The 23,660-nt window shown below is 34.8% G+C and overlaps 1 protein-coding gene across 1 annotated transcript in view; it reads right to left on the bottom strand.

Annotated features, from left to right (window-relative positions):
* Positions 1 to 22,581, bottom strand: part of LOC138324426 (lethal(2) giant larvae protein homolog 1-like) — a 78,088-nt gene extending 55,507 nt beyond the window's left edge. Inside the window, exons 1-12 of the mRNA XM_069269491.1 lie at positions 22,474 to 22,581; positions 19,319 to 19,458; positions 18,154 to 18,246; positions 17,324 to 17,404; positions 15,369 to 15,419; positions 10,284 to 10,322; positions 9,631 to 9,721; positions 9,400 to 9,503; positions 5,784 to 5,874; positions 3,156 to 3,205; positions 1,930 to 2,011; positions 1,203 to 1,319 (exon numbers count right to left, since the gene is read on the bottom strand). Of these exons, the coding sequence (XP_069125592.1) occupies positions 1,203 to 1,319; positions 1,930 to 2,011; positions 3,156 to 3,205; positions 5,784 to 5,874; positions 9,400 to 9,503; positions 9,631 to 9,721; positions 10,284 to 10,322; positions 15,369 to 15,419; positions 17,324 to 17,404; positions 18,154 to 18,246; positions 19,319 to 19,458; positions 22,474 to 22,506 (972 nt within the window). The 5' untranslated portion in view covers positions 22,507 to 22,581. The remainder of the gene's footprint in view (positions 1 to 1,202; positions 1,320 to 1,929; positions 2,012 to 3,155; positions 3,206 to 5,783; positions 5,875 to 9,399; positions 9,504 to 9,630; positions 9,722 to 10,283; positions 10,323 to 15,368; positions 15,420 to 17,323; positions 17,405 to 18,153; positions 18,247 to 19,318; positions 19,459 to 22,473) is intronic.
* Between the last annotated feature and the right edge of the window lie 1,079 nt (positions 22,582 to 23,660).

Below are 23,660 nucleotides of genomic sequence, written 5' to 3'. Positions count from 1 at the left end.
CTCTTCCATTCTTAGTTTCAGAGAAGAAGTCGTTTTTATGGAAATAGCCAAATTGACCCCATTTGACCCCGCCCTTCAGGCCCCCCGGGGGGTCAGCCCCATCATTTGTACAATTTTGAATCTCCACCCTATAAGGATGCTACCATTGCATTATGGGTGCTATCCCATTCTTGGTTTCAGAGAAGAAGTCGTTTATATGGAAATAGCCAAATTGACCCCTTTTGGCCCCGCCCCTCAGGCCCCCGAGGGATCAGCCCCATCATTTGTACAGTTTTCAGTTAGTAGCCCATAAGGATGCTACCAGTCAAATTTTGTTGAAATCCGACTTGCGGTTATGGAGAAGAAGTCGATTGTTGACGGACGCCAGACGCTGCGGTATCCCATAACCTCACCTCGGTCCTTTGGACCAGGTGAGCTAATAATTGACAGTTTTTTGCATTTGCATTAAAATTTGACTGTGCTAAAATATAAGTACAATTACAAACATACCTAGTATAATTTATATTAATTGGTTCAATTGTTTTATTTTTGTGCTTTCATTAAAAGTAATGTTTAGCTATGGACAAACTTCAGTTAGCTGTCCCTGTGAAGGAGCAGTCTGATTTCAATAAAAGGAAAGGGAGACCACTCAATCATGAATTCTCCCTTGTAATTAATTCTACAAAAATATAAACACTCAGAAGGGGGCATGTTGATTTTGCCCATGATGGTATGTATTATGGGCATCATATGTATTTGCAATTGTGTCTGAAAAGATGATCTTTTCAAATAAAATATATAAAATGTTTTCCCCATTTTCTTATGAAAAAAAATCACGAATTCATTCAGAGACTGCTCAGAGATTGCTCTTGATTGCATTTTCAAATGGTTTCTTCATCTTGAGATATGAATATGGTAATTAGACTGGATGACTTCTCCCACTGAAGACCCCCCACGACACCCCACTTCTCCTCTCCTTTGTAGACACCTCACCCCCTTACCTACCCCCCACGACACCCCACTTCTCCTCTCCTTTGTAGACACCTCACCCCCTTACCTACCCCCCACGACACCCCACTTCTCCTCTCCTTTGTAGACATCTCACCCCCTCCTACCCCCCACGACACCCCACTTCTCCTCTCCTTTGTAGACACCTCACCCCCTTACCTACCCCCCACGACACCCCACTTCTCCTCTCCTTTGTAGACACCTCATCCCCTTACCTGTCCAGTTGTCTCTCTCTCCCTTTCTGATCGACGTTTAAAGTCTTCATGTTCTGCTAATAACGTGTTATAGTCTGACTGTGTTTCTGAAAGTTTCTCTTGGAGTTCTCTTTTTTCCTGCAAAATGAAATCATACTTTCAATTTTTTTCCCTAATTAACTTTACCTCTAAGTTTATCAGAAGATGGTGTGCGTAAAAGTTAAAATATCAAGAAACCGCAGCTAAATTACTGACATCGCGAAAGTTGAAAAAAAATGGCCGGACATTCGGACCGGCAAGGACTGTGAGTAAGCCGGACTGAACTAGACTTTACTGGACCGGACATAAATGTGAATTTTTGAAGTAAACATAACTTCCTGCTATTAGTATCCAGGCAGCTGTTTTCATGATTATCTAATGTATCTTTTTTTTGCCAGGTTCGGCACCTGTGTAATACTTCAGAGGCGCCATTTCTATCGACTTCCAGTACTCAATAATTGCCGGACAGTTGGTCCAGACCGGATTTTAAAATAAGCAGTCCGAGTCAAATTTTGCCGGACATATCCGTCGGACCGGCAAATTTCGCGATGTCTAATTACTGATTAGTAGAATCTTATAATGCGAGGAACAAAAACTGCAAATTAAATTCATATACCAAAACCTTTCATTACGACACCCAAAATGTTTTACAAAGTATATGGTGATATACAGATAGATACCAATCTGTTTTATTTGTTTTCTGACTTACATTTCGTAACCTTTCTACGTCCAGTCGTAACTTAGGATTTTCCTGTTTTAGTTGATCACATTCACTTTCTAAGTTTTGGAGCCTGAAAAAACAATACCAGAGAAAATTAATACATACTGCAATAACAACATTTAGGATATTGTAAAATGAACTAAATTTCTAAAGAATAACAAGATCAGATGTCATAACCCACTTAACAATTTAAGTGTAGATCCGTTTGAATTTCTGTTTTCGATTGCTGTCGCAAAAAACGTCTCTAAAATAGTAACCGTCAAATTCAAAATCAAGGTGGTGGCTCTAGACACAGCGGCCATCAGAAGATACAGAGCCACAAGTAAGTGCCACACAACTTCCAGAACCATAGCCTTTATTCAGTAGCTGCCATTATGTGCTACATGGTGACTAGTACACAATCTCCAGAAACACAGCCTTTAATTGGATGTGGCCATTTTGTGCTACAGGATGACCAGTAAGTGACATATAACGTCCACAAACAAGTCTAAAGCAAATTTAAGCGATCACAGTGATCTACATCACAAACTGGAGGCAGCAGACGGCCACCAGAACCAGTGGCAGCCATCACTACTCCTCGCACATGTCACAGAGTCTTAGCAAGTGATACCTGTTCTCATTACCTGAACAAGTTACCTGTATGGTATTGGGCACAGTACATTGTACAGTTGTAACACACCAGTGTATGCTAAATATACATTCCTGTATCCTTATATACCGACATGTTACAATATTTCCACATGGCGAGGATTAACGTCGTCACAGCTGCTTCAGCCTCGTCTTAGTAAGTTATCAAGATTTTTCAATAAGACACTGTTATTGTGTCATTATTCATAGTGCATGCTTTTTATTGATAACTTAGGTTAGGGTTCTGATATAGATTTTATTAATAGCAAGGATCATTTAAGGACATGTCCATTTTAGAATATGGAGGAAAGCCAGAGTACCTGGAGAAAAACAACTGACCCAAAGTCAGAACCTGACTGAAGACAAGGGGACCACATTGGCTGTGCATAAGCTTAATTTCATCAGTATGTTTGTGAGTTTTCATCCCCTGTGGGTCAGTTACCATGTACTGACTGTAGATTGGTGGTTTTTCCCTGAGTACTCTGGCTTTCCTCTAACTATAAACCTGGTACGTCCCTAAATGGTAATATTCAATAATTTCCAATTTTCATCCCAATCAACCAAAACTAATTAATGAACATAATCACCTTCTTGTAACATACTCCATCTCATCCGACTTCTCTCGGTCCTTCCGAGACTGAAACACAGAAATAACACATTAACATTAAATATAACATTACAGCTCCAACACTTCAGGTGTTCTGATACAGAAACCAACACAGAAACAAATTTAACATGTATAGGTCCAACACACTTTGTTACTGATAAGAGACATTTCTTATCAATCTGAAAATTAATTGTAACAAAGATAAGTTTTTATAAAGTCTGCATATAGAATTGTTCACGCCATGCTTATTCAGTATCATTTTACTTAAATCATCACAAAATCAGAAATTTAACAATTTTACATCACTTGAAGATCACTTCCTCTAGTATGAATATGACGCGGCCATGATGCTACCTAAAGTTCCTGCTACCATCGCCGGATCAATGTGTATACTAACCAAACTTTGCCTTCGAGCACCTACATTTACAATATACCTACGTATCTACCTGTCCATAATGTTATACGACCTACCATAATTATTGATAAGAAACTTGTAAGGTTAATGAGAAGGCACAGAAACAAGTACAACACATCCAAAAGTCCCATGTGGCCCGTAATATATAATTTTCTTCTCGATAATGAGAAAATGATACATGCTTTGAACTGATCCAATTTGCATGTAGGTGATGTATATATACATGAAGCAGATTCTACAGCTGACAGGAATTAATCAATAGTTTTATATCATATTACGGACAATGCCTTAAAACTAATAGGTTTGTAATGACTCGCCAGGTTTCCATTACCTACGTAAATGACATATATATAGATTCCATATCATATAAACGACCAAGATAGTGAAGGAACATCCCATATTTCTAGCCATTTTATAAGACAGTTGTAAAATAATTAGTAAACTTGTATAGAACAAGTGGCAAAGAGGGCCTGTACTGCTCCAATTTCTTTAATTCATGAATATATAAAGTCTAACAATATAATTGTTATCAATTAACTTTTAATTTTTCTCTAGAAATGTAATGGAATTCATTTACCCCTTAAATTTCATAATGGACTGGTCTAGTCTCTAAACTCGGAAAGGTTTGTATTTTGACTGGTATAAGCAAAGTGGTCATATATATACAAACAAGATACAGATACATACAAAGATACGGGAAAGCAGCAAAAATATGATAATTAATAAAAATATCGCAGAATACAGAAAATAAATGATTAGCACTGTGGTACTAATTATCTGTAAGTCATATACATACCCTGATTATCGCACATGTCAAATACATAAAACATTTCTGTATAAATATAGATCAAGATTTAAAAAATGTGACCAGTAATGGCCAGTTTGGAGTAAACTAATTGCAAACAGACTTATTAAAATGCACATTACCTCCCAGCCATTATATAGACGAGGGGACTGGGCAGCCCTTTTAGAGCCCCCTGTGTCTGGTACAGGTTTAGAGACCCCTCTCTCTGTTACTCTAGGTTTAGAGACCCCTCTCTCTGTTACTCTAGATTTAGTGATATTGTGATTGATGTCCAGACACACATCATCCCTAGTTGCTCTGTGGTCCTTTGTGAAAAACATCCAAGACAGCTGCAGCCCCATGATACAGTCCCTATTGTATGGCCCTATACTCATAACCAAACATACCCCTACTCTGTCTGGTCAGCCACTGATGACCAATGTCCAGAAAGTGAGCACCCATCACTAACACAGAGCTCAGGTGTTGACATTCATGGTTCAGCGACTTCAGCTTTTGTTACTTTAGTTATTGTATTAGGGTCAGGAAGTGGGGTGCAGAATTGACCCTTTGTGCAGACAATGACTCCCAAGGAACTTATCAGGATTTTACAGTGACACCCTAGGGACTATCAGGATTTGCTCAGACAACATTGAGTAGTCAATGGCAATTTTACAGTTACCAGCTGTTACGGTAAATATCATTGTATTGTGAAAGTAAAAATACAATTTCCTGTTACGGTCAATACCCTCCAATTCTGATACCTAAAATGTTTTCATAGCAATTAAATAAACTTATGAAAGGAAATGAAGGAAAATACTGAAATAATTTTGTGTGAGAGTTGATGTCATTGGATTATCCAAGTTATGGTCAAGACAATTTCCTAATCAATTTAATTTGATTTAATACGAAAAATGACGATGTAAGCTGTAAGCCTCTATGTCCATATCATATAAGTATACAATAATTAACAGTGACTTTTGGTGTACAATTTTCCGTTACAATATCTATAGTTAAAATCATTAAGCGCGATGAAATTATGAAAGTATGATATTCATTATCGTAAATAGCCCATGATTATAAAGGTAAGCTCAATTAAACACAGGCTCCAGAGACAATAATAGCATCCCTATAACAACAAATGTCCGTAGATTACTGTAAATGTACCTATTTTAGTGCAGTTAAATTATAACACAAATACGAAAAATCTGCAAAAAATGATTTATAATTGCAGATATAAATTAGCCCAATTCAATGGTTCAATACCACAAACACCCTTTTTACAAAATTCAGTACTGTGCATGAATTAAAGCTTCAAAGACAGCGAAAAGTGTAAAAAAAACTACCACTAAAATTAGTATTTACAATATGTTGGAGAAATTTGAATAGTTGTAGAAATTTAGAACACTCACCATGATTTCTTTATATTTTTTCTGTTCGTCAAAAACTCGCTCGTCAGATTTTAACTCGACATCCTTGAGTTGTTCTTCTAATGAATGCACTCTGTGTAAAGATTGTAATTTCAAAGATCTTAATCTAATACATGTTTCTCAATAATTGGATTCGAGCTATCAAAATTATGTTGATATAGTAAGGTTACCGTCTGTAAGTCATACATTATAATGCAATATGACATCAAATTTGACATGATTTTTTTTTATGTCAATGGTCGGAAGGTAGGACTAATCACATGCTGCCAACATTGTTTTGGTATCTCGAAACCCATTTATTCTGCATAATATTTCTATTAAGAATTAAAGAACACCTGATGCTATTAACTGTACAAGATGTGCATTCAAATGAGAAGTTGAGGAAAATAACAAGCAAAATTTTCAAAAAATGTCATAAATGAAAACAGACTTTTTATTTCATAGCAGTAAATGGATTTTAAAAACATTTTAAAAAGTGGATTAAGAAATATCAAGAGATTTAGTCTTCATCATCAACACAATCTTAATAACATGCTTTAATTAAGTATATTTTGCAAGTGATAGGAACAGTTTAACAAAACACCAACAAAAAACAGTAACTGTTATTGTGAATTTAACCAGAAGATTACAAGCAAAAGTTTAAGAAAACAAGTGAGCGTGTAAGAAAATAGCGTATAGTAAAGTATTAGTACACGTTGTAAAGTACTGTTGATTTTTTTATTAATAAATGAAAAATTTTCATACATGTTCAACAAAACAATACTAATCTGATCACCAGTAACTTAGCTCTGCAGGCCCAAGCTCAATAACCCATTCAACCCTAAGAATTCATAATGGACTGGTCTAGTCTTTGATTTAGAAGGTTCTAAATGCGTCTTCAGGGGTGGAAGAGTTAATGAAATCCTAGAGAAGATTAAATTTTTATATACTACACTCTATATGTACAGAATATTAACTTTGACACAAATATAACCTGATTGGATATCAATAGCATGCCAATGCAGCCCTATATGATCAAATAAAAGCCACATTTCAAACTTCAGGCAGCATATATACATTCCAAGAACAATTTCTTACATGCACATTTAATGACATTTCTTGCTAATATTAATTAATATCTGGGTAATGGAGGAATCTGATAGATAATGCTTAAATTTTAAAAATCTTCTCTTTGTTTCATTGGTAGATACACTCATTTACAAAACTGGTTATATTGGATTAATTAGTAAGCTTAACTGACTCGTTAAATAACAAGAAATAAACTGGCCATGATTTTCTAAATAAACATCCCTGTATTCCTTTGTTGATCTGACGTGTGCCAATCAATCTACTTTTCATACTTCAATACATTCACATGAAATAGAATTTGCCATTATCACCTATACTTATACCTATAAAATATACTGCTTTTTTTATTCAGTTATATAACATTGCATGATAAAAGCACCAGGTGAGTTATCTATTGTATCTGACTGACTTTGTCTAACACCTGTGTAAATCTCATTAACTGGCATTGTTATATTACACAAGCAGATTTTTCTTTCCTACCCAAACCTGGCGCATCCTTAAATAACCATCAACTGTGAAACTTGACAAGTCATTAAGTAATCAAAAACTGTTAATACAAAAGTGTAAAATCAAATTTAGTTGTTGGCTAGGTATTGAATATTTGGTAAAATTCAATGCATTTTTAAACATTTCCTGGTGGGCTTTTTAGCTTGTGTTAATTGCCTGATAATTATATTGTGTATGTGAAAGTGATAAATCAATTCTGAAAACAAGTAATAGTTGTTATTATGCTGTTTATTTTCTATAACCACCCTGACCAGGTAAGAAATTAAACAAAGAAAATATCACAGTCTATACCCAAACATTTAATCATACTACATCTATTATTGTGTGAAACACAAGTCATATAGGGGAAGTAACTCTATTGATCTTCTTCATTAAGCCTTAAAATGGGAGTGTTGGGGAAACTGTACAAGGGAGCTAACTCAGCTAATCTTGTTTGTTCTTATGAAACAGGTGCATGAATTTTTTGACCAAATATTTACCTTCTTTTTGAAGCATATTTTTTTTAATACCAATATGGCAAATCTCTCAACTTCCATTGCATGATCTGATACATTTCAATGTTTTATAACATTTACTAAGAATTCAATTTTATTTCTATTCTTTCATAAATAAGACCCCTCCCAAAAATAATACCTCAACATTTCATTTTTTTAAAATGGATGTTTTCTCTAACAATGCAGCAAGATTCATCTAAACAAAATTGTTTTCCTCAATTTAAAGTTAATAAAAGTGATTGCTACTACATGTATTGAGCTATTTATAGAGTATATTTGGATTTATGCTTATAAAACAATTGTATATATGTGAAAATGCATAGAAATCAGCCATAGTTAGATATTGAGCTAGGCAATAGAAACAGTTGATTACTTTTAAAGTTAATAAATCAGCTAAGACAGAGGCACAAACAACAGATTGAACAAAATATTTAGAGAGAATTAAGTTCTACAGAGCAGTAAAATCCTGTACCAAGCAGCTAACACAGTTACAAACAAGGCAGATGTTTTGTCAAAACTGTAGACTTAAAATTTCAAAAATGAACAGTCTAAACAGAAAATTACTATAAGAATGACAACATACTATTCAATATTGAAATCCTAGCATAGCCAGTTATTTTCTGGTGTGAAAAAAGGGGGAAATATCATCCCCATGAAAATAATTGGCTATCCATTAATGTGTTGACTATTCAGTTGAGAATTATAACAATTTGATAAATTACGAAAAGATAATTCTAACGATGAATCAAATCTAGCAAGACTTGAATTGATTTATTTAGGAATATTCTCAGCTATGATGTTTTAAGATGAGACCAGAGAGATTTTTGTTTTGAAATGACAAAATATATACCTTGTAATAAGACATTAATAAATAATAAAATCCAAATTCTGCCTAAACACAGCAACATAACAACACTACAGAATCCCACTACACATCATTAACAGGTGCTACACCATTCTTACCTGTCCACAATACTATGGAAAACAAAATACAGGTGGAATCCATATAATGAGTGAAAATCATAAAACTTAACTCACTGATATTTTTCTACGATCTTATACATAGATATGTTTAAAATATTAAATTCTGATGGATTTTAAGTATTTCAATCAGATTTTAAAACAAATATGTAAGCATCGCTTTTTACAGCAAGATAAATATCTCTTAAATACTATTTTATTAAAATATTCAGCCTTTTGATTTATGTCTATCTGTCTTTGTATTCTGATTTCAAAACATTTTTTTCCACCTTTACTTTTTGGGTATGAAATCTTGACATTAACACTGTACCGGTATTTATAAATTCCATGTAAAACACCATTTAAAATTGATAGTTGATGGTGATGAAATCCATTTTCTGAATAAAACAACTCATGATAAATACCAATATGAGTAATAAACTAAAATAAGATATCTGAGATTGAAAACCCTTGTTATGAAGAAAAGGCTGTTATCATATACACTCTTTTGCAAAACAATAAGATGATTCTATTTCAATTTCGAAAATAACTAACAAAATATGGCTTACCTTTCAATGAGTAAGCTATTCTCGTCCTTCAGCTTGGACTGGACTGAAAATGACTTGTTCTTTTCTTCGTTTAATTGTAAAATCTGACTTTCCAGTAATTGTACCTGTTGAAAGAGATACCATATTAGTATTAAAATCAGAATTTTGAGGTTTTTTTCCAAGTTGAAGTAAGGGAGCAACTCATGTAATATTCCAACAGTTTAAAATTAAGGGATTTAGATTCTAACTTACTTTGTCGTTGAGATGGTTAAAACTGCCGTCTATATCGGCCAATACCTCGTCGTCTGGAACAGGACTTCGGCTTTTCGGTGAATAATGGTTACTGAAATAAACACCAAAAACAGAGAGTTAGCGAAAATACATTTCAATATGTATACACTATTTTGACTTTGGTCAGTGTTACAAAATTTTTTCACTAAAACTGCACTTTGGAAAAAAACATCACAAAATATTTAGGATTTCATTATTTCATAAAATAATAATGAATGGATAACTGTTTGAACATGTTTTATGACAAGGCCTTTTCAAAAGTACCCATTTACCCAGAATACACCACGGAAGAGCAGCTATGATCGAATTAGGACTATGGAGAAATGGAGAGCATTACATAGTAACAAACAAGGTATATATGATTATTTTTAACAGTTTAGATTTCACGATACATTAATTCCTCTATATGTACAGTTAAGACTTTTTTACAACTCCATTCAACATATTTTGCTGGTGTTTTGAATTCACAGATTTCAGGCAAATTGTGAATATAGCGAAATTAAGTCTCCTACAAAATTTACGCGCTATGCAGTATATTGGCTGTCTGACATTTCTTTTGACTAACATCCCACCACCCCCTCCACACACACACTCCCCACAGACTATAAACTCACTTGTTATGTAAGGCTGCAGCGACTGATCTTCGGCTGACACTGAAAAACATCAATATAAACAAGAATTAATCTCTTAGTCTAACGCAGAATAATCAACTCTCTGTAGTCTACAACAGAACAATAATTTGTGATTATGTGCCCTTCACATGAAAGTAAAGATTCGTATGAGAATTTATATATATAAATTGATACCAGGAAATTCATAGGATGATATTTTATACAGAGTCTATTGACGTAGATTTAATACATGTTACTTAAAACGTTTCAACAAAACACCTCTTTTGTCATTAATATTGTCCACGATCTATCAAGCTTAAATAAGGAAACATTATTTTATTGGTAGTAAAGCTCTGTACAATAAATAAATGGGACACTAAATAAATCAACGATACCTTGGTCATACAATAGCCTAACAAATATTTTTTTCTAATTTCCTTAACAAACTTGGTCATTTTCACAGGTATTCATAAGGATCGTGAATTTGTTCTGTGTATCTTCATTTAAATAAATATATATCAGCAACATATTAAAAAATATTTATCAACATCATTTTTATATCATAATAAATATCATGTAGATGCATGCATTCCTGTTTTTTTAAGTTTGTTTTTAAATGAGATCAGTAGTTACCTCCCTTCCCTTCTAAAATTTGTGGCAGGAAATTGAAATTTTTTCAAATGGGAATATTTATCTAATTAACCTGAATAGTGGAAGCATTACTGATATAACTTATATATACAATTATAGACTTTGTCGATCATGCCCAATTAGTATATCTTATATTAACCAAGTGTAAACATAAATTATTTCCTCAATATATAAGTAGTTTCGACTATAACTAGGTGAAGAAGTCATAAAGTTAAGGCGCGGCTAATGAAGGATTAAATTTTATAATCGGCGTACAGGTACCAAACATATGGTTTGGAGATTAGAGACAGGTAGTAGGTAATCTGAGAGAGGCCACAGATTATCTCCCTTAATCCCATAATCTCCAGCTTAAGAGAGTTATAAACACACATGGTCCACTGATATGTATGTACAAACCATGATTAACCCTTGTTTTCACTCGAGTTAAAACTAAGGCAAAAATATAAACAAGAGGCCCAGAGGCCTGTATCGCTCACCTGGTTTTTTTGTTAGTAATTATCACAAGACTCTGACAATTAGAAAAAATAAGCAAAATTGACTCCCAAAGTTTAATTTTGAATCACAACCATACAATGATGCTATTGATACCATACAAATATGCTATCCAATACATAGTTTCAGAGACAAAGTAATTTATATGAAAGTAGTATGCCTAATTGACCTTTTTGACCTCGCATCTATTGCCGTCTAAGGCCCCCAGGGGGTCAGCCCTATCATTTGTACAATTTCAAATCCCAACCCTATAAGGATGCTACTATTGCATTATAAGTGCTCTTCCATTCTTAGTTGCAGAGAAAAAGTCGTTTTATATGGAAATAGCTAAATCAAACCCCTCTTGACCCCACCCTTCAGGCCACCGGGGGGTCAGCCCCATCATTTGCAAATTTTGAATCCAAACCCTATAAGGATGTAACCATTGCATTATGAGCGTAATCCCATGTTAAGTTGCAGAGAAAAAATCATTTATATGGAAATTGACCACTTTTGACCCCGCCCCTCAGGCCCTTGGGGTCAGCCCGATCATTTGCACAATTATGAATCCCCACCCTATAAGGATGCTACCATTGCATTATGGGTGCTATACCATGCTTAGTTGCAGAGAAGAAGTCATTTATATGGAAATAGCCAAATTGACCCCTTTTGACCCCGCCCCTCAAGCCCCAAGGGGGTTAGCCCTATCATTTGCACAATTATGAATCCCCACACTATAAGGATGCTACCATTGTATCATGGGTGCTATACCATGCTTAGTTTCAGAGAAGAAGTCGTTTATATGGAAATAGCCAAATTGGCCCCTTTTGACCTCGCCCCTCAGGCCCCCGGGGGGTCAGCCCCATCATTTGCACAATTTGGAATCCCCACCCTATAAGGATGCTACCATTGCATTATGGGTGCTATACCACGCTTAGTTGCAGAGAAGAAGTCATTTATATGGAAAAAGCCAAATTGACCCCTTTTGACCCCGCCCCTCAAGCCCCCGGGGGGGTCAGCCCCATCATTTGTACAATTTTGAATCTCCACCTTATAAGGATGCTACCATTGCATTATTGGTGCTATCCCATGCTTGGTTTCAGAGAAGAAGTCGTTTATATGGAAATAGCCAAATTGACCCCTTTTGACCCCGCCCCTCAGGCCCCCCGGGGGTCAGCCCCATCATTTGTACAATTTTGAATCCCCACCCTACAACGATACTACCATTGCATTATGAGTGCTATCTCTTGCTTAGTTTCAGAGAAGAAGTCGTTTTTATGGAAATAGCCAAATTGACCCCATTTGACCCCGCCCCTCAGGCCCCTGGGGGTCAGCCCCATCATTTGTACAATTTTGAATCCCCAACCTATAAGGATGCTACATTGCATTATGGGTGCTATCCCATGCTTTGGTTTCAGAGAAGAAGTCGTTTATATGGAAATAGCCAAATTGACCCCCTTTTGGGCCCCGCCCCTCAGGCCCCCCGGAGATCAGCCCTATCATTTTGTACAATTTTCAGTTAGTAGGCCCATAAGGATGCTACCAGTCAAATTTTGCTGTGAAATCCGACCAGCGGTTATGGAGAAGAAGTCGATTGTTGACGGATGCCTGACGCCGGACGCCGGACGCCGGACGCCGGGACGCCGGACGCTGCGGTATCCCATAAGCTCACCTCGGTCCTTCAGACCAGGTGAGCTAATAATATCATCTGTTTTTTATCATAAGTTTGGAAATGGTAAATATCTGCATTGTTGTTGAATATTCTTTGTTTTTGTACATCATTGTATGTAGCTAATAATTCATAGTTACCATATTCGACCCAATAAGCGTCCATGTCCCTATAAGCATCCGTCCCCTCTTTGAGCCCTCATTTCAATTGCCAGGGCATAAGACCCAAAGTACCAAAACTGTATAGGTTTGCAGTAGTTTTTACTAAACTCCCTGGGTGCTTCTTGGGTCGAATATGGTATGAATGTTTCCAAGATATTCTTACTTTGATATGCTTCTTCACAACTTTCTTAAGACATTATATTGCTGTGAGAAAGCCTATTCACTTACTAAATGATTTACTATCCTGTTCAATGATGTATAATAACTTTAATGTGTATTTTGAAATATGAAAGTAATTACGGTAATAATCAAGATGATAAAATTGTTCTTTTGATTGCATACAAACACATGCATGATAACATGGTATTACAGTGTGAAGGTTAAACTAGTGTTAAATTGGGAGCTAGAAATGGTATAGAGTAGAATACATCAATCATTTTCATGATCTATATACATAAATACGCTAGATAAACATAAGTAGTATCAGCATGCATCACATAATTACTCTTAAACTGATTATTAAACCAATATTAAATTTCGCTGCCATATTACACCATACATTTCTGCAATTCTGATGATAAATGTTAAATCTGCTTAAATTTTTCATTGAAGACATAGGCTGCAAAAATATGGAATAAAGTATTATATATATATAGTGATGATAGTTGCCGAGTAGTTCAGATGTCCCGACATATTACAAACCCTCTACCTCTGGGTTGTTAGTTTGTAGCTTATGTAAAGGTACAGTGTTGCCAGATACTGATTGCTGGCCGGTGGTTTTTACCCGGTACTCTGGCTTTTCTCCAACACATAAACCTTACACTCCTTAAATGACCCTTGCTGTTAATAGAACGTTAAAATAATCAAACTGAACAGTAAAGACTTTCCTGAGAGCTTGCTTTTAATACACCCTATGAGGTGTCATTCCGGATTAAGTGATTGTTTGTGAATGCCATCAGCCAGTCAGCCACTGATGGAACAGCTCTCCTAAATATCATACAACTAAGCTTTCACAAGAAGATTACTCAAGTCAACATAATCGCTATAGCAACTATAACTGCTTTAATCGGGAAAATGGAAACTGCTGAGGTGTCCTTGCTGATGTCAAACTGATCGATTACCGAAGTTACAAATACGGATTCATTTAAGCTCTTGCACAAACACAAGCATCCTTCATCTTTATGTACTAATTATCACACAACACGACAACCAAATTGAACTGCCAAATGTTTTTCTAACCATTATTTTAAGTTTGAATTTCAATGTCTTTAAATATATAAGCATTCCTTATAGGAGAAATAGAACAAATCACATGCACAAATGTTTGTCTAGCAGACATTGGAGTTTTTGTTGGAATGGGTAATTATAGTACAATTCCTGTTTCTCTTTTCCACTTCAGTCAAAAACCTTTTTGAGAAGTGCAGAGAAGAAGAGAAATGATGGTCAATAATTTGTCACTTTATAGTAAATAACCAAAACTTTTTATTGGTAGCCGAAAGTTTCTCAATGGAATTCTTTACACTAGATTATCTCCCCCTTTGGAATTAAAAGAAACATTAAGAATGGAGTCCCAATTTTACCAATAATTTGATATTTTGGAGGCTGATTTCTATTCTCTTAATCAAAAAATGGTTTAAAATACTTTTTGTTTATATATATTTCGCAAGGACTTGATAAGTATAATGAAATAGTAAAAATTGAAAGAGAAATGATTCATTCTTTAGATTTTGATCACGGAAATAAGATGAAAATTAGAATTGAATTTGTAGTCCATTTATGTATGTAATCACCAGATAGTTATGTATTAACAGAAATAGAGTTATATTCCGGATAAATATGGGATACAAAGTTAGCATTACATACACCATTAGAAATTAGTTACATGGGTGGGCTTACGATATGGAATGAATTTAATTTTATTAATTTTCTGTATAAATACAGTATGTACTAGTATATTATAAAAGTGAGTTCAAAATAGTGAAACAGTGATCAAAGAAGAGGGAAATAAAAGTTAAAGAACATCTACAGAAATAACTTAAATTTGGTGAACAAAGGGTGCTGAAACTTAGTAGCAATTATAGCTTAAAGTAAAAGTTATAAGTTAATATTTATATGGATATTAATACGAAAGCTTACGATCGTAGACCAAAGGAGCGGTACTCTCTAGGGGTTGAAAATGTGAAATAGCTAGAAATGCAGAGATGAGACAAAAATGAAAATTTATTACATTGAAACTACAGAAATTATGTTTTTGGAAATTTTATGCTTTGTTATGTGAAAGCAAGTGATATTAAATTAAGAATCACAATTAATAATGGTGAAATTTCCTACGTAACAACGGCTAACAAACATTGATTTCCCTGTATTAATAAACCAATGAAGCTTCAATGAATAAAATATTCAATTCTTTGATTGGATTACTTTTATGAACCACAACAACGAAGATAAATATAGCAAAACATGATGACAAATGTAACATATTGAAGATTTGTTTTAATTAAAAGACTGCCTGTTAATTAAAAGACTGCCTGTTAATTGATAGTAAATTCACAAAAGAGGAAAGATATGTTTGGCAAAACATGAGCATATTAAATGCTCAGGTGCTCAATATGCTCTAAATGGACAACTCACAATTGGTGAGATAATCAAATGCTCTATAGTTTAACATCATTTTTTAAAGTTTTATGGCAGGATTATGATGACTAGAGTTAGTACACTATAGAGTATGGAAATATTTACAAACAAATATAATAATTAGATAACTCATTGGTAAATATGATATTAAACTTTTTAAATATACAACACAACAAAAATGTTTCTAAATAACCAATGTGACAAAAGAATAATAAATAAATATAGGTAAAAGAAGCAAATGATATTAAGTGATGCATCCAATAATTAAATGAAATATTGAAAATCACAACCAAGTGAATTATTTTGTGTAGTACCTGTCAGCACCTGTCAGGATTAAAGAGACATATTTTTGATCCTAAATACTCCGCCCAATTATCCTCGAACCCCTTTAGTCCCTCAAATACACAAAACAATGAGAAAAGTTTAAATCTGAGAGTAAATCTTAATACCTTAAACAAGGTCAGAGGTAAAAGAATAAACAACATTTCGTGCAAGACCGAACTTAAGACTTCATTAAATATAGAAGAGAACTGACTTTAGTGTCTTTTGATGTTGTTTTTATAAATTGTTCCAGGTCTATAAAATCTCTATCATTATCGACCAACTTTCCCCCTGATGATATGTAAGCCTCTTTATATACAAGAAAAAAATCAATTATCCCTCCTACCAGGATTTAATTTTAACGAGGTCATATTCAGTAAGTCCTGATCCGGCCAAAATCACACATAACAATCTATCTAGAATAAACTCTAGATATATGAGCTGGCTAGGTAAACAATTGTCAATATCATTGAGAGACCATTGTTTGATTCCACCAACAGGGTCCATCTTTCTCCATGTCCACATCATTTTATCCAGTTGATTCACACATAGTCGACTGGGTCAAAAAAAAGTTTGAATGTAAAGTCTCAGCAGGGGGTCACAGTGACCAAGTGGTAAAAGATGTCTAGATATATAGGTAATCACAAACCCTCTGCCATGTGGTGGTAGTTGCCAGGTACTCAATGCTGGTTGGTGGTTTTTCTCTTGGTACTCTGGCTTTCCTTCACCTCCCAAACCTGGCATATCCTTTAATGACCAAACTAAATTGATAATGCTGTGAAATCAATAAATCTATATTCAATTACAGATTATTTCCCTTTCTGATTTGATTATCTCCCTTTCTGACTTGGTTATCTCCCCTACTGATTTTATTATCTCCCTTTGATTGATTACTGCTAATTTTGCTTTGTAGTTTCTATACATGCAACAACATTCACATGCTGATAATATATAATACAGATTATAAGTGCTGTAAAAACTCTAAAAAGAAAGATACACAAGAAGAGAAAAGCTGAATATTAGTACAAAAGCAGCATCAAACAGAATCACTCCAACAAACTAAAGAGACACACCATCACCAGAGTATATAACATCAATACTAAGAACTAGAGAGACAGGCACAAAGAGACAGGTACCCTGAGGAACTGCGCCGGTGATGTTTCTCCCGATAGTTCACTCCCCTTTTGCTGCGGATTTTGTGACAGTTCTCACAGCTCCTGTAGGGATGTGATGTTACATGTATACATTATGGCATTACATCTAGCTCAACTCATTCACCCCTGAACACACATTTAGACTCTTCTAAATCAAACACTAGACTAGTCCATTATGAAATTTCAGGGGAGAACAAGTTAATCTTCAAGGCAGACTCACTGTGTTAACAGTTTCTGCAGCAAGACATTTTCATTGGACCATTTCAGTATTATATCTTATTGTCCTGAACTTTGTACATAAATCGAGCACTGGGCAACTGCATATAGTGCTATATGTATTACTAGTCATTTTTGTAGACTTTATTTTGGTGGTTATTTTTTAAGAACATTACCTAAATTAAACGCCTTCGAAACTGATTTATACCCTAGCAGGCATATCAGAATTAACATGAAAGCTAAAGCGATCATTGATATACCAGGTAATAAGAAATAGGAAAACTATACACTCTCATTGCCATATATGCCGAAGTTATAATACAGATATATCTTATTTTGTCATCTAGTATCCTATTTTCTCATCTTCAGCGAAAATATCGCTAAAGTTCAGACTCTCAAAAAGTAAGTGGCTAAATGCATGGTATATCCAAGAAAACCCAGGCTGGTATATCTGAGGTAAGGATGTATCCTGAAACTGAACATTGTTGGTCTCTAAATGAGAATGAAACTGTGGTTTCTCTAAACAGACCTGAGTAGTACATTGTAACTTTGATTCAGGTTTGGAGAATTATACTAATTCTGGCTTCCATACTTACTTATTATGACTAAGATGATCCGATGTGTCTGATTCTAGGTCGTCTGCTTCTCCAAAATCCTCAAAGTTTTCTTCGTCTGTGCAGTCCAGCTGACTGAAATTTGAAAAACCAAGTGCCATCATTGTTGTGAAAGAGATTCATTTAAATGTATATATCACCACAACTATTTCACCAAATGCAAAAATCATCTGTTTGTTCTGTAATCACTACAGGGGACTTCACATTAATTTTTATTTTTGAAATGATTGGCTCAGTCGTTTCAATCAAATTCACATTCCAAATTTTGATCTAGTCACTTAAAATACAATTTTTTTTTTCATTTTTGTGAATATATACACAAAACCTCAATGCTTTCTGATGTTTTCCTGAAATGAACTGCTTGGTTTTGTAATTTTTTGGATTTAGTCCATGTGCATGTCTTGTCATAGATCCAAGTCCTATATAACAGTCAAAGCTGTTGTTCAAAAGTCCATTCAACAGCCATGGTATTATAAACATGTGTAAGCTTTAGAAATTTTACGAACCTAGAGCATCCAGAGAAAAAACACCAAACTATAATCAGTACTAAATCTGTTTATGGCAATCAGGGGCTACTAACTCCATACATAGCTATATATACATAACATACTCTTCCAAAATAAGTTAAAATAGAGATGAGGCTTGACCCTGTCGAAACTCCAGAGAAGCTGCTTGACTCGATGTATAAACTACATAAAGAAGAAGCTTGACCCTGCCCAACATCACAGAAGCAACTTGACTTTAAGCATTTAAGAGATGGCTAAGCATCATAAGAGGATTGGCTCCCCAGAAGAGTGGAGAAGCAACTTGACTCTAGTGTTAGCGTATTTAGAATAGACAAGAGAAATTTTTTTTTACTCCGTACTAGGAGACAGAGAAACTTCTTGACTCCAAATATCTTGAAGAAATATAATGTATATGTTATTGATTTATTGGGTTTAAACAATTACTGAGGTACTGGGCATGGGGTTGGGGGCGGAGAGTACTCACAAGGTCATGTACTATAGGATACATAGCTGATGTTAGAGGCATCACATGTAAAACATCGTTAAATCCATGGGATGGGGAGCATGTATAACTCCTTCTCCAGAAAAGGGGAGGAGCACTAATTACGGCGAATACAGTACCTTAATATAAGTCAACATACCTGTTATAGGATAACTGTTGTAAGTCCTTCCGCACCGGTTCGGGTGTAGAAAAGTCGATCAGAAGTCCGACTCCATCCTCGTCAGTGTTGGTATCGTACTCGTTAAAGGTATAGGCGCTGGCCTCTGATACCTCCTTACACTGTAACACACAGATAAACAACCTCCTTAAAATCTATGGGCAATACCTTTAGCATCATCTTATTCCGTCATTGCATATTACAGAGTTAGCTCCCTTACGGGTAGGTATTGATTGTTATGTCATTATTTTGTGAGTGAAATTCAATGTTGTTTTCTCTGAAAAGTATGACGTTTCGCTGGCAAACACATCACATCACAATCAATACCTACCTGCAAGGGCAGATAACTCTGTAATTTGCAAAGAAAGAATATGTTGAAATCACAGGGATCTGGGAGTTAGTTTATACATGTTACAATTGATAGTAACACAGTAGAATACATTAACACAGGTACAAGAAATGACAGCCTCTGTAGTATATAAGCCATATAATTCATGTAATTAATTGGCTTGATGGCACTTTGTCCTGTAGGGTGATGATAAGAGTAGGCCATTATTTAGGAGTCGCACCTTAGCCTCAGGAGTGATATGCTGCTTGACCGATGTCCAATGTGATGGACATGTCTTACAACGGTCAAGTTGATAATACACAAATGTGTCCATAATGTCTTACTTAATCCATGCAATTATGATCTCCCATTAAGAGGTTATAATTATAAGAGTTAAAAGTCAGGACATTTTCTGAAACACCCAGTATATATATATATATTTATAGTGTCAAACCTTTTTCAATATTACTGTTAATTTATCATAGTCAAGTCAAAGTACAACATATGGTCACATTTAATCGAAACATTTATCAAAATCTAAATTAACAATATCAACATACATGGCATTAAATTGGTTGTTTCAAAATCATATGCTTCACCATCAACAAAACTTATCAATTTCATTTCAGTTCAAATACCAGCTTTAATGACGGCAAATTTATGGATTTTCTTGACCATCAGAGAGGCTCCAGATGTTGTTATGACTGTTAAAGCCTTTTATGTTGGTTGTATAGCCAAGAGCTATGTCTAACATATCGTTTATTTTAGCTGGAGTCTCCACATTACAATGTTGCCTCCAGTGTTAACGTGTCTGACATGATGATTAATACAGAATACCCAAGGAAATGTGCATCTTAACGTGTGCACCACCTAACACACAAGGATCTTGATGATGACTCGATCAACAGGTTTTATCACGGTAAATAAACAATGTGAAAAGGAGGTTGATAAACATGTCAAAAGTAATTCATTTCAAAATAATCATCTTTTGTTATACCATGTAAAATTCATACTGTTAAATTTGATCTTTATCAGTTTTGAATGAAGAAAATGTTGACTCATTCAATTTCATTGTGTTGTAATCACGAGGCAGGCAGTCATTCGTGTCTGGGAAAGTTCGCTCTCTGATCGTCACCCATCTATATCGGGTACATCCCGGTGGTACTCCAGTACACATTGGGACCCCGCGGTGAGCCACCCCGATTATAATTAAAACATCAAAGCCATAGGCGTGTCACATGACCAGTGCCAACGTCTTGGTGATGGTTTTACCATCAGATAAAGAATTATGTATCATTCCTACATTTAACTCCGAGGTCATCAAGATATAAGTCAACATCATGTTACAGAATTTAAGATGTATGATACAAATTGAATACCTCTGAGAATCTTGATTTACAATAGACGGAGGACTAATAATGTGATATAAATAAATTCAATTTGGGGTAGAAAACAGCTAGACTGTCTACCTCATCCAAACAAACACTGTTTCCATGATCACAGTCATTTGGTAAAATACATTTATAATCCCGTAACTCTGTTTCACCATCGTAAATAGCAATAAAACAACAGTAAGTTATTTCACAAGAGCTGTTTGAGAACAGCAAAGCTGGCTTCAAGCAGCTTTTTATGACCTGCTTTTAACAACTTTAATGACCTAAGAGTTCATTATTTAACCATGCAATTAGATTTTTACCCAGTGGGCCTCTTGAAGATTTCAAACTTCAGTGTGAAACACAGATTTTCCTTCAATTGACCTACTCTATACATCACTGGTCATAAAATTACAATGAGCAAATCAATAGTTTTCAAGATTTGAGTGCTAAATATGTCTCAAGTTTGATAAATGAGAATGAAACTGTTAAACTCACTAGAGCTCATTTCAAGACAAGGGAGATTAATATCAAGTTATCCTAATTCAAACAATTTATAGTAAACAATGGTATCAATGTATTTGTTATCAAAAGGCATCTATATCTATTTCTCACTACACATGTACCCATATATAGCCAATATTACTATTGCTGGGCTTATTTATCATTCACCCCTACATTTCAAAATAGACTGGTCTAGTCTTTGATTTAGAAGAGTCTAAATATGTCTTCAGGGGTGAATGAGTTAAAACCGGCCAAACAGGATCTTATCCCACCACTTGAAAATAACTTCAATTTCGATTGGTCAAGAAGAATACAACATGTTCTGGTATTGGATAACTACCCACGTAATATTAGTCTGATATTAGCTATAAGCATTCGTACTGAGCTTCTGAAGATGACGTCATAGTTGATTGTGATGTTACATTTAACAGACATGATGCATTAAGAAATATGTTTGCAAATGGCCATGGTTTTTGTTTTGCGAAGCAAATATATATTAATCATTACTTGAGCAGAGAAAATAACTGCTTTGTAAAGAAACAATTCAGTTATTGAGTCTCTGTTGTAATTTAGTACATATTTGATTGAAAATTGAAAATGTAATTTTGACTATTTACAGAACAGTTGTTTGAGCTCAAGTTGAACGAAGAACTCTCCGACTCGTATTTTTGCTTGAACTTTAACTAAACTGTTAGCTAGAAAAGAAGTGTTAGGCTATCAGTTATGTGAGTCAAGAAACACCATCGGTGATCATCACTTACACCAATACCGGCCGTCGGCCGACGGTCAAATCGTAGATGTACAGGTATATTTCTTGTCAATCAACCCTCGATCAACCACAACCCCTTCATTAATTTACGATGAATTCAGGTCTAGCAGCCATTTATGTCGAAAACATCAATAACTGGTTCAGTGATATATCTTCAACTTACCAGGGAAGACGCAGTAGCTTCCTCCTCAGCCATCTTGTATAAAATGCAACGGATTTAGTCTGAGAGTCGCGTCAACAACATTTAAATTTGTTTTTTCCCTAAATGGCCCTGTGGGTAAATCTGCATGTTTACTGTGTAAAAATGTTGAGACGAGACAGGAAACTGAGTTAAAAGTCTTATTATTCTGTTGTAAACATTTTGTTATGTCCACCAGGTAAATTTATCTTACCTGAGGCTTCATACCCACCTGCTAATGTATTCACCGAGAAATCCAATTTATGACAAATTCTCATCTCCATGAGTTTACCCAAAAGTGAAAACATGACATTTATAAAATTGGTACAATTTTTGCTCTTTTTTTTTTGTCTTTTCTTTTCTGAGCTAAAAGCATTGTAAAAATAAGGAATGCTTCCCTAGATATTTATAACTAAGGAATTCTTCAGACATAGCAGGTCACAATTGGGAGCAAGTTGATACACTTTAATTTCTCTGTGTGAATATTATGCAGTATATGCTGTTAAATGTAGCGCATTGAGCTAGCCACCAGCTATAACAAACTGAGTATGGTACACTGCCTCATGATTATTCCCGCTATATACCCAAGAAAACAAATTCAACTCCAAAGGAGGTATGTATATTATGGCATTTCTAAACATTTTCAAAAAAGTACGATTTTGTTTTGAGATATTTCAATGTCATTTAAAAATAAACAACACATAAGTTATACTCTAAATTTATCTACAGTGTATCAACATATGTATGTGTGATTTGCATGTGGTGTATACCGTACGGTAATTCTTTATCAATCTGAAAGTTTGTGTTTGCCTGAAAAAAATAATTTCCTAAGCTCAACATTTGAACTCTTCGCTAAGGTAAGGTGTATATATAGTCTACCATGGTATAAAAACACCTATAATTTACACAGGAATAAAAACACCTATAATTTACACAGGAATAAAAAAATCGAAAATATACTGATCAATTTCTTTCATGACTGGAATGTTGCATGTAAAATATCTTTAAAATCCATCAAAGTGTCTATACAAAACAATCAATGCGGCGATAACCTTCTCTTCTCAGCGCGAATGCCCTTTTAACAAAGTTTGATAGCGAATTGATAGGTAGTATGAAACGAATTAACCTGAACAGATTACTGATTTCATTGGAGTGGTTTTCTCCTTCATGAT

Source organism: Argopecten irradians, chromosome 5 (genome assembly GCF_041381155.1).
Source record: "Argopecten irradians isolate NY chromosome 5, Ai_NY, whole genome shotgun sequence".
Classification (NCBI taxonomy): Eukaryota; Metazoa; Mollusca; class Bivalvia; order Pectinida; family Pectinidae; genus Argopecten; species Argopecten irradians.
The sequence above is the reverse complement of the archived record's forward strand: the minus strand, read 5'-3'. Positions and strand labels throughout refer to the sequence as shown.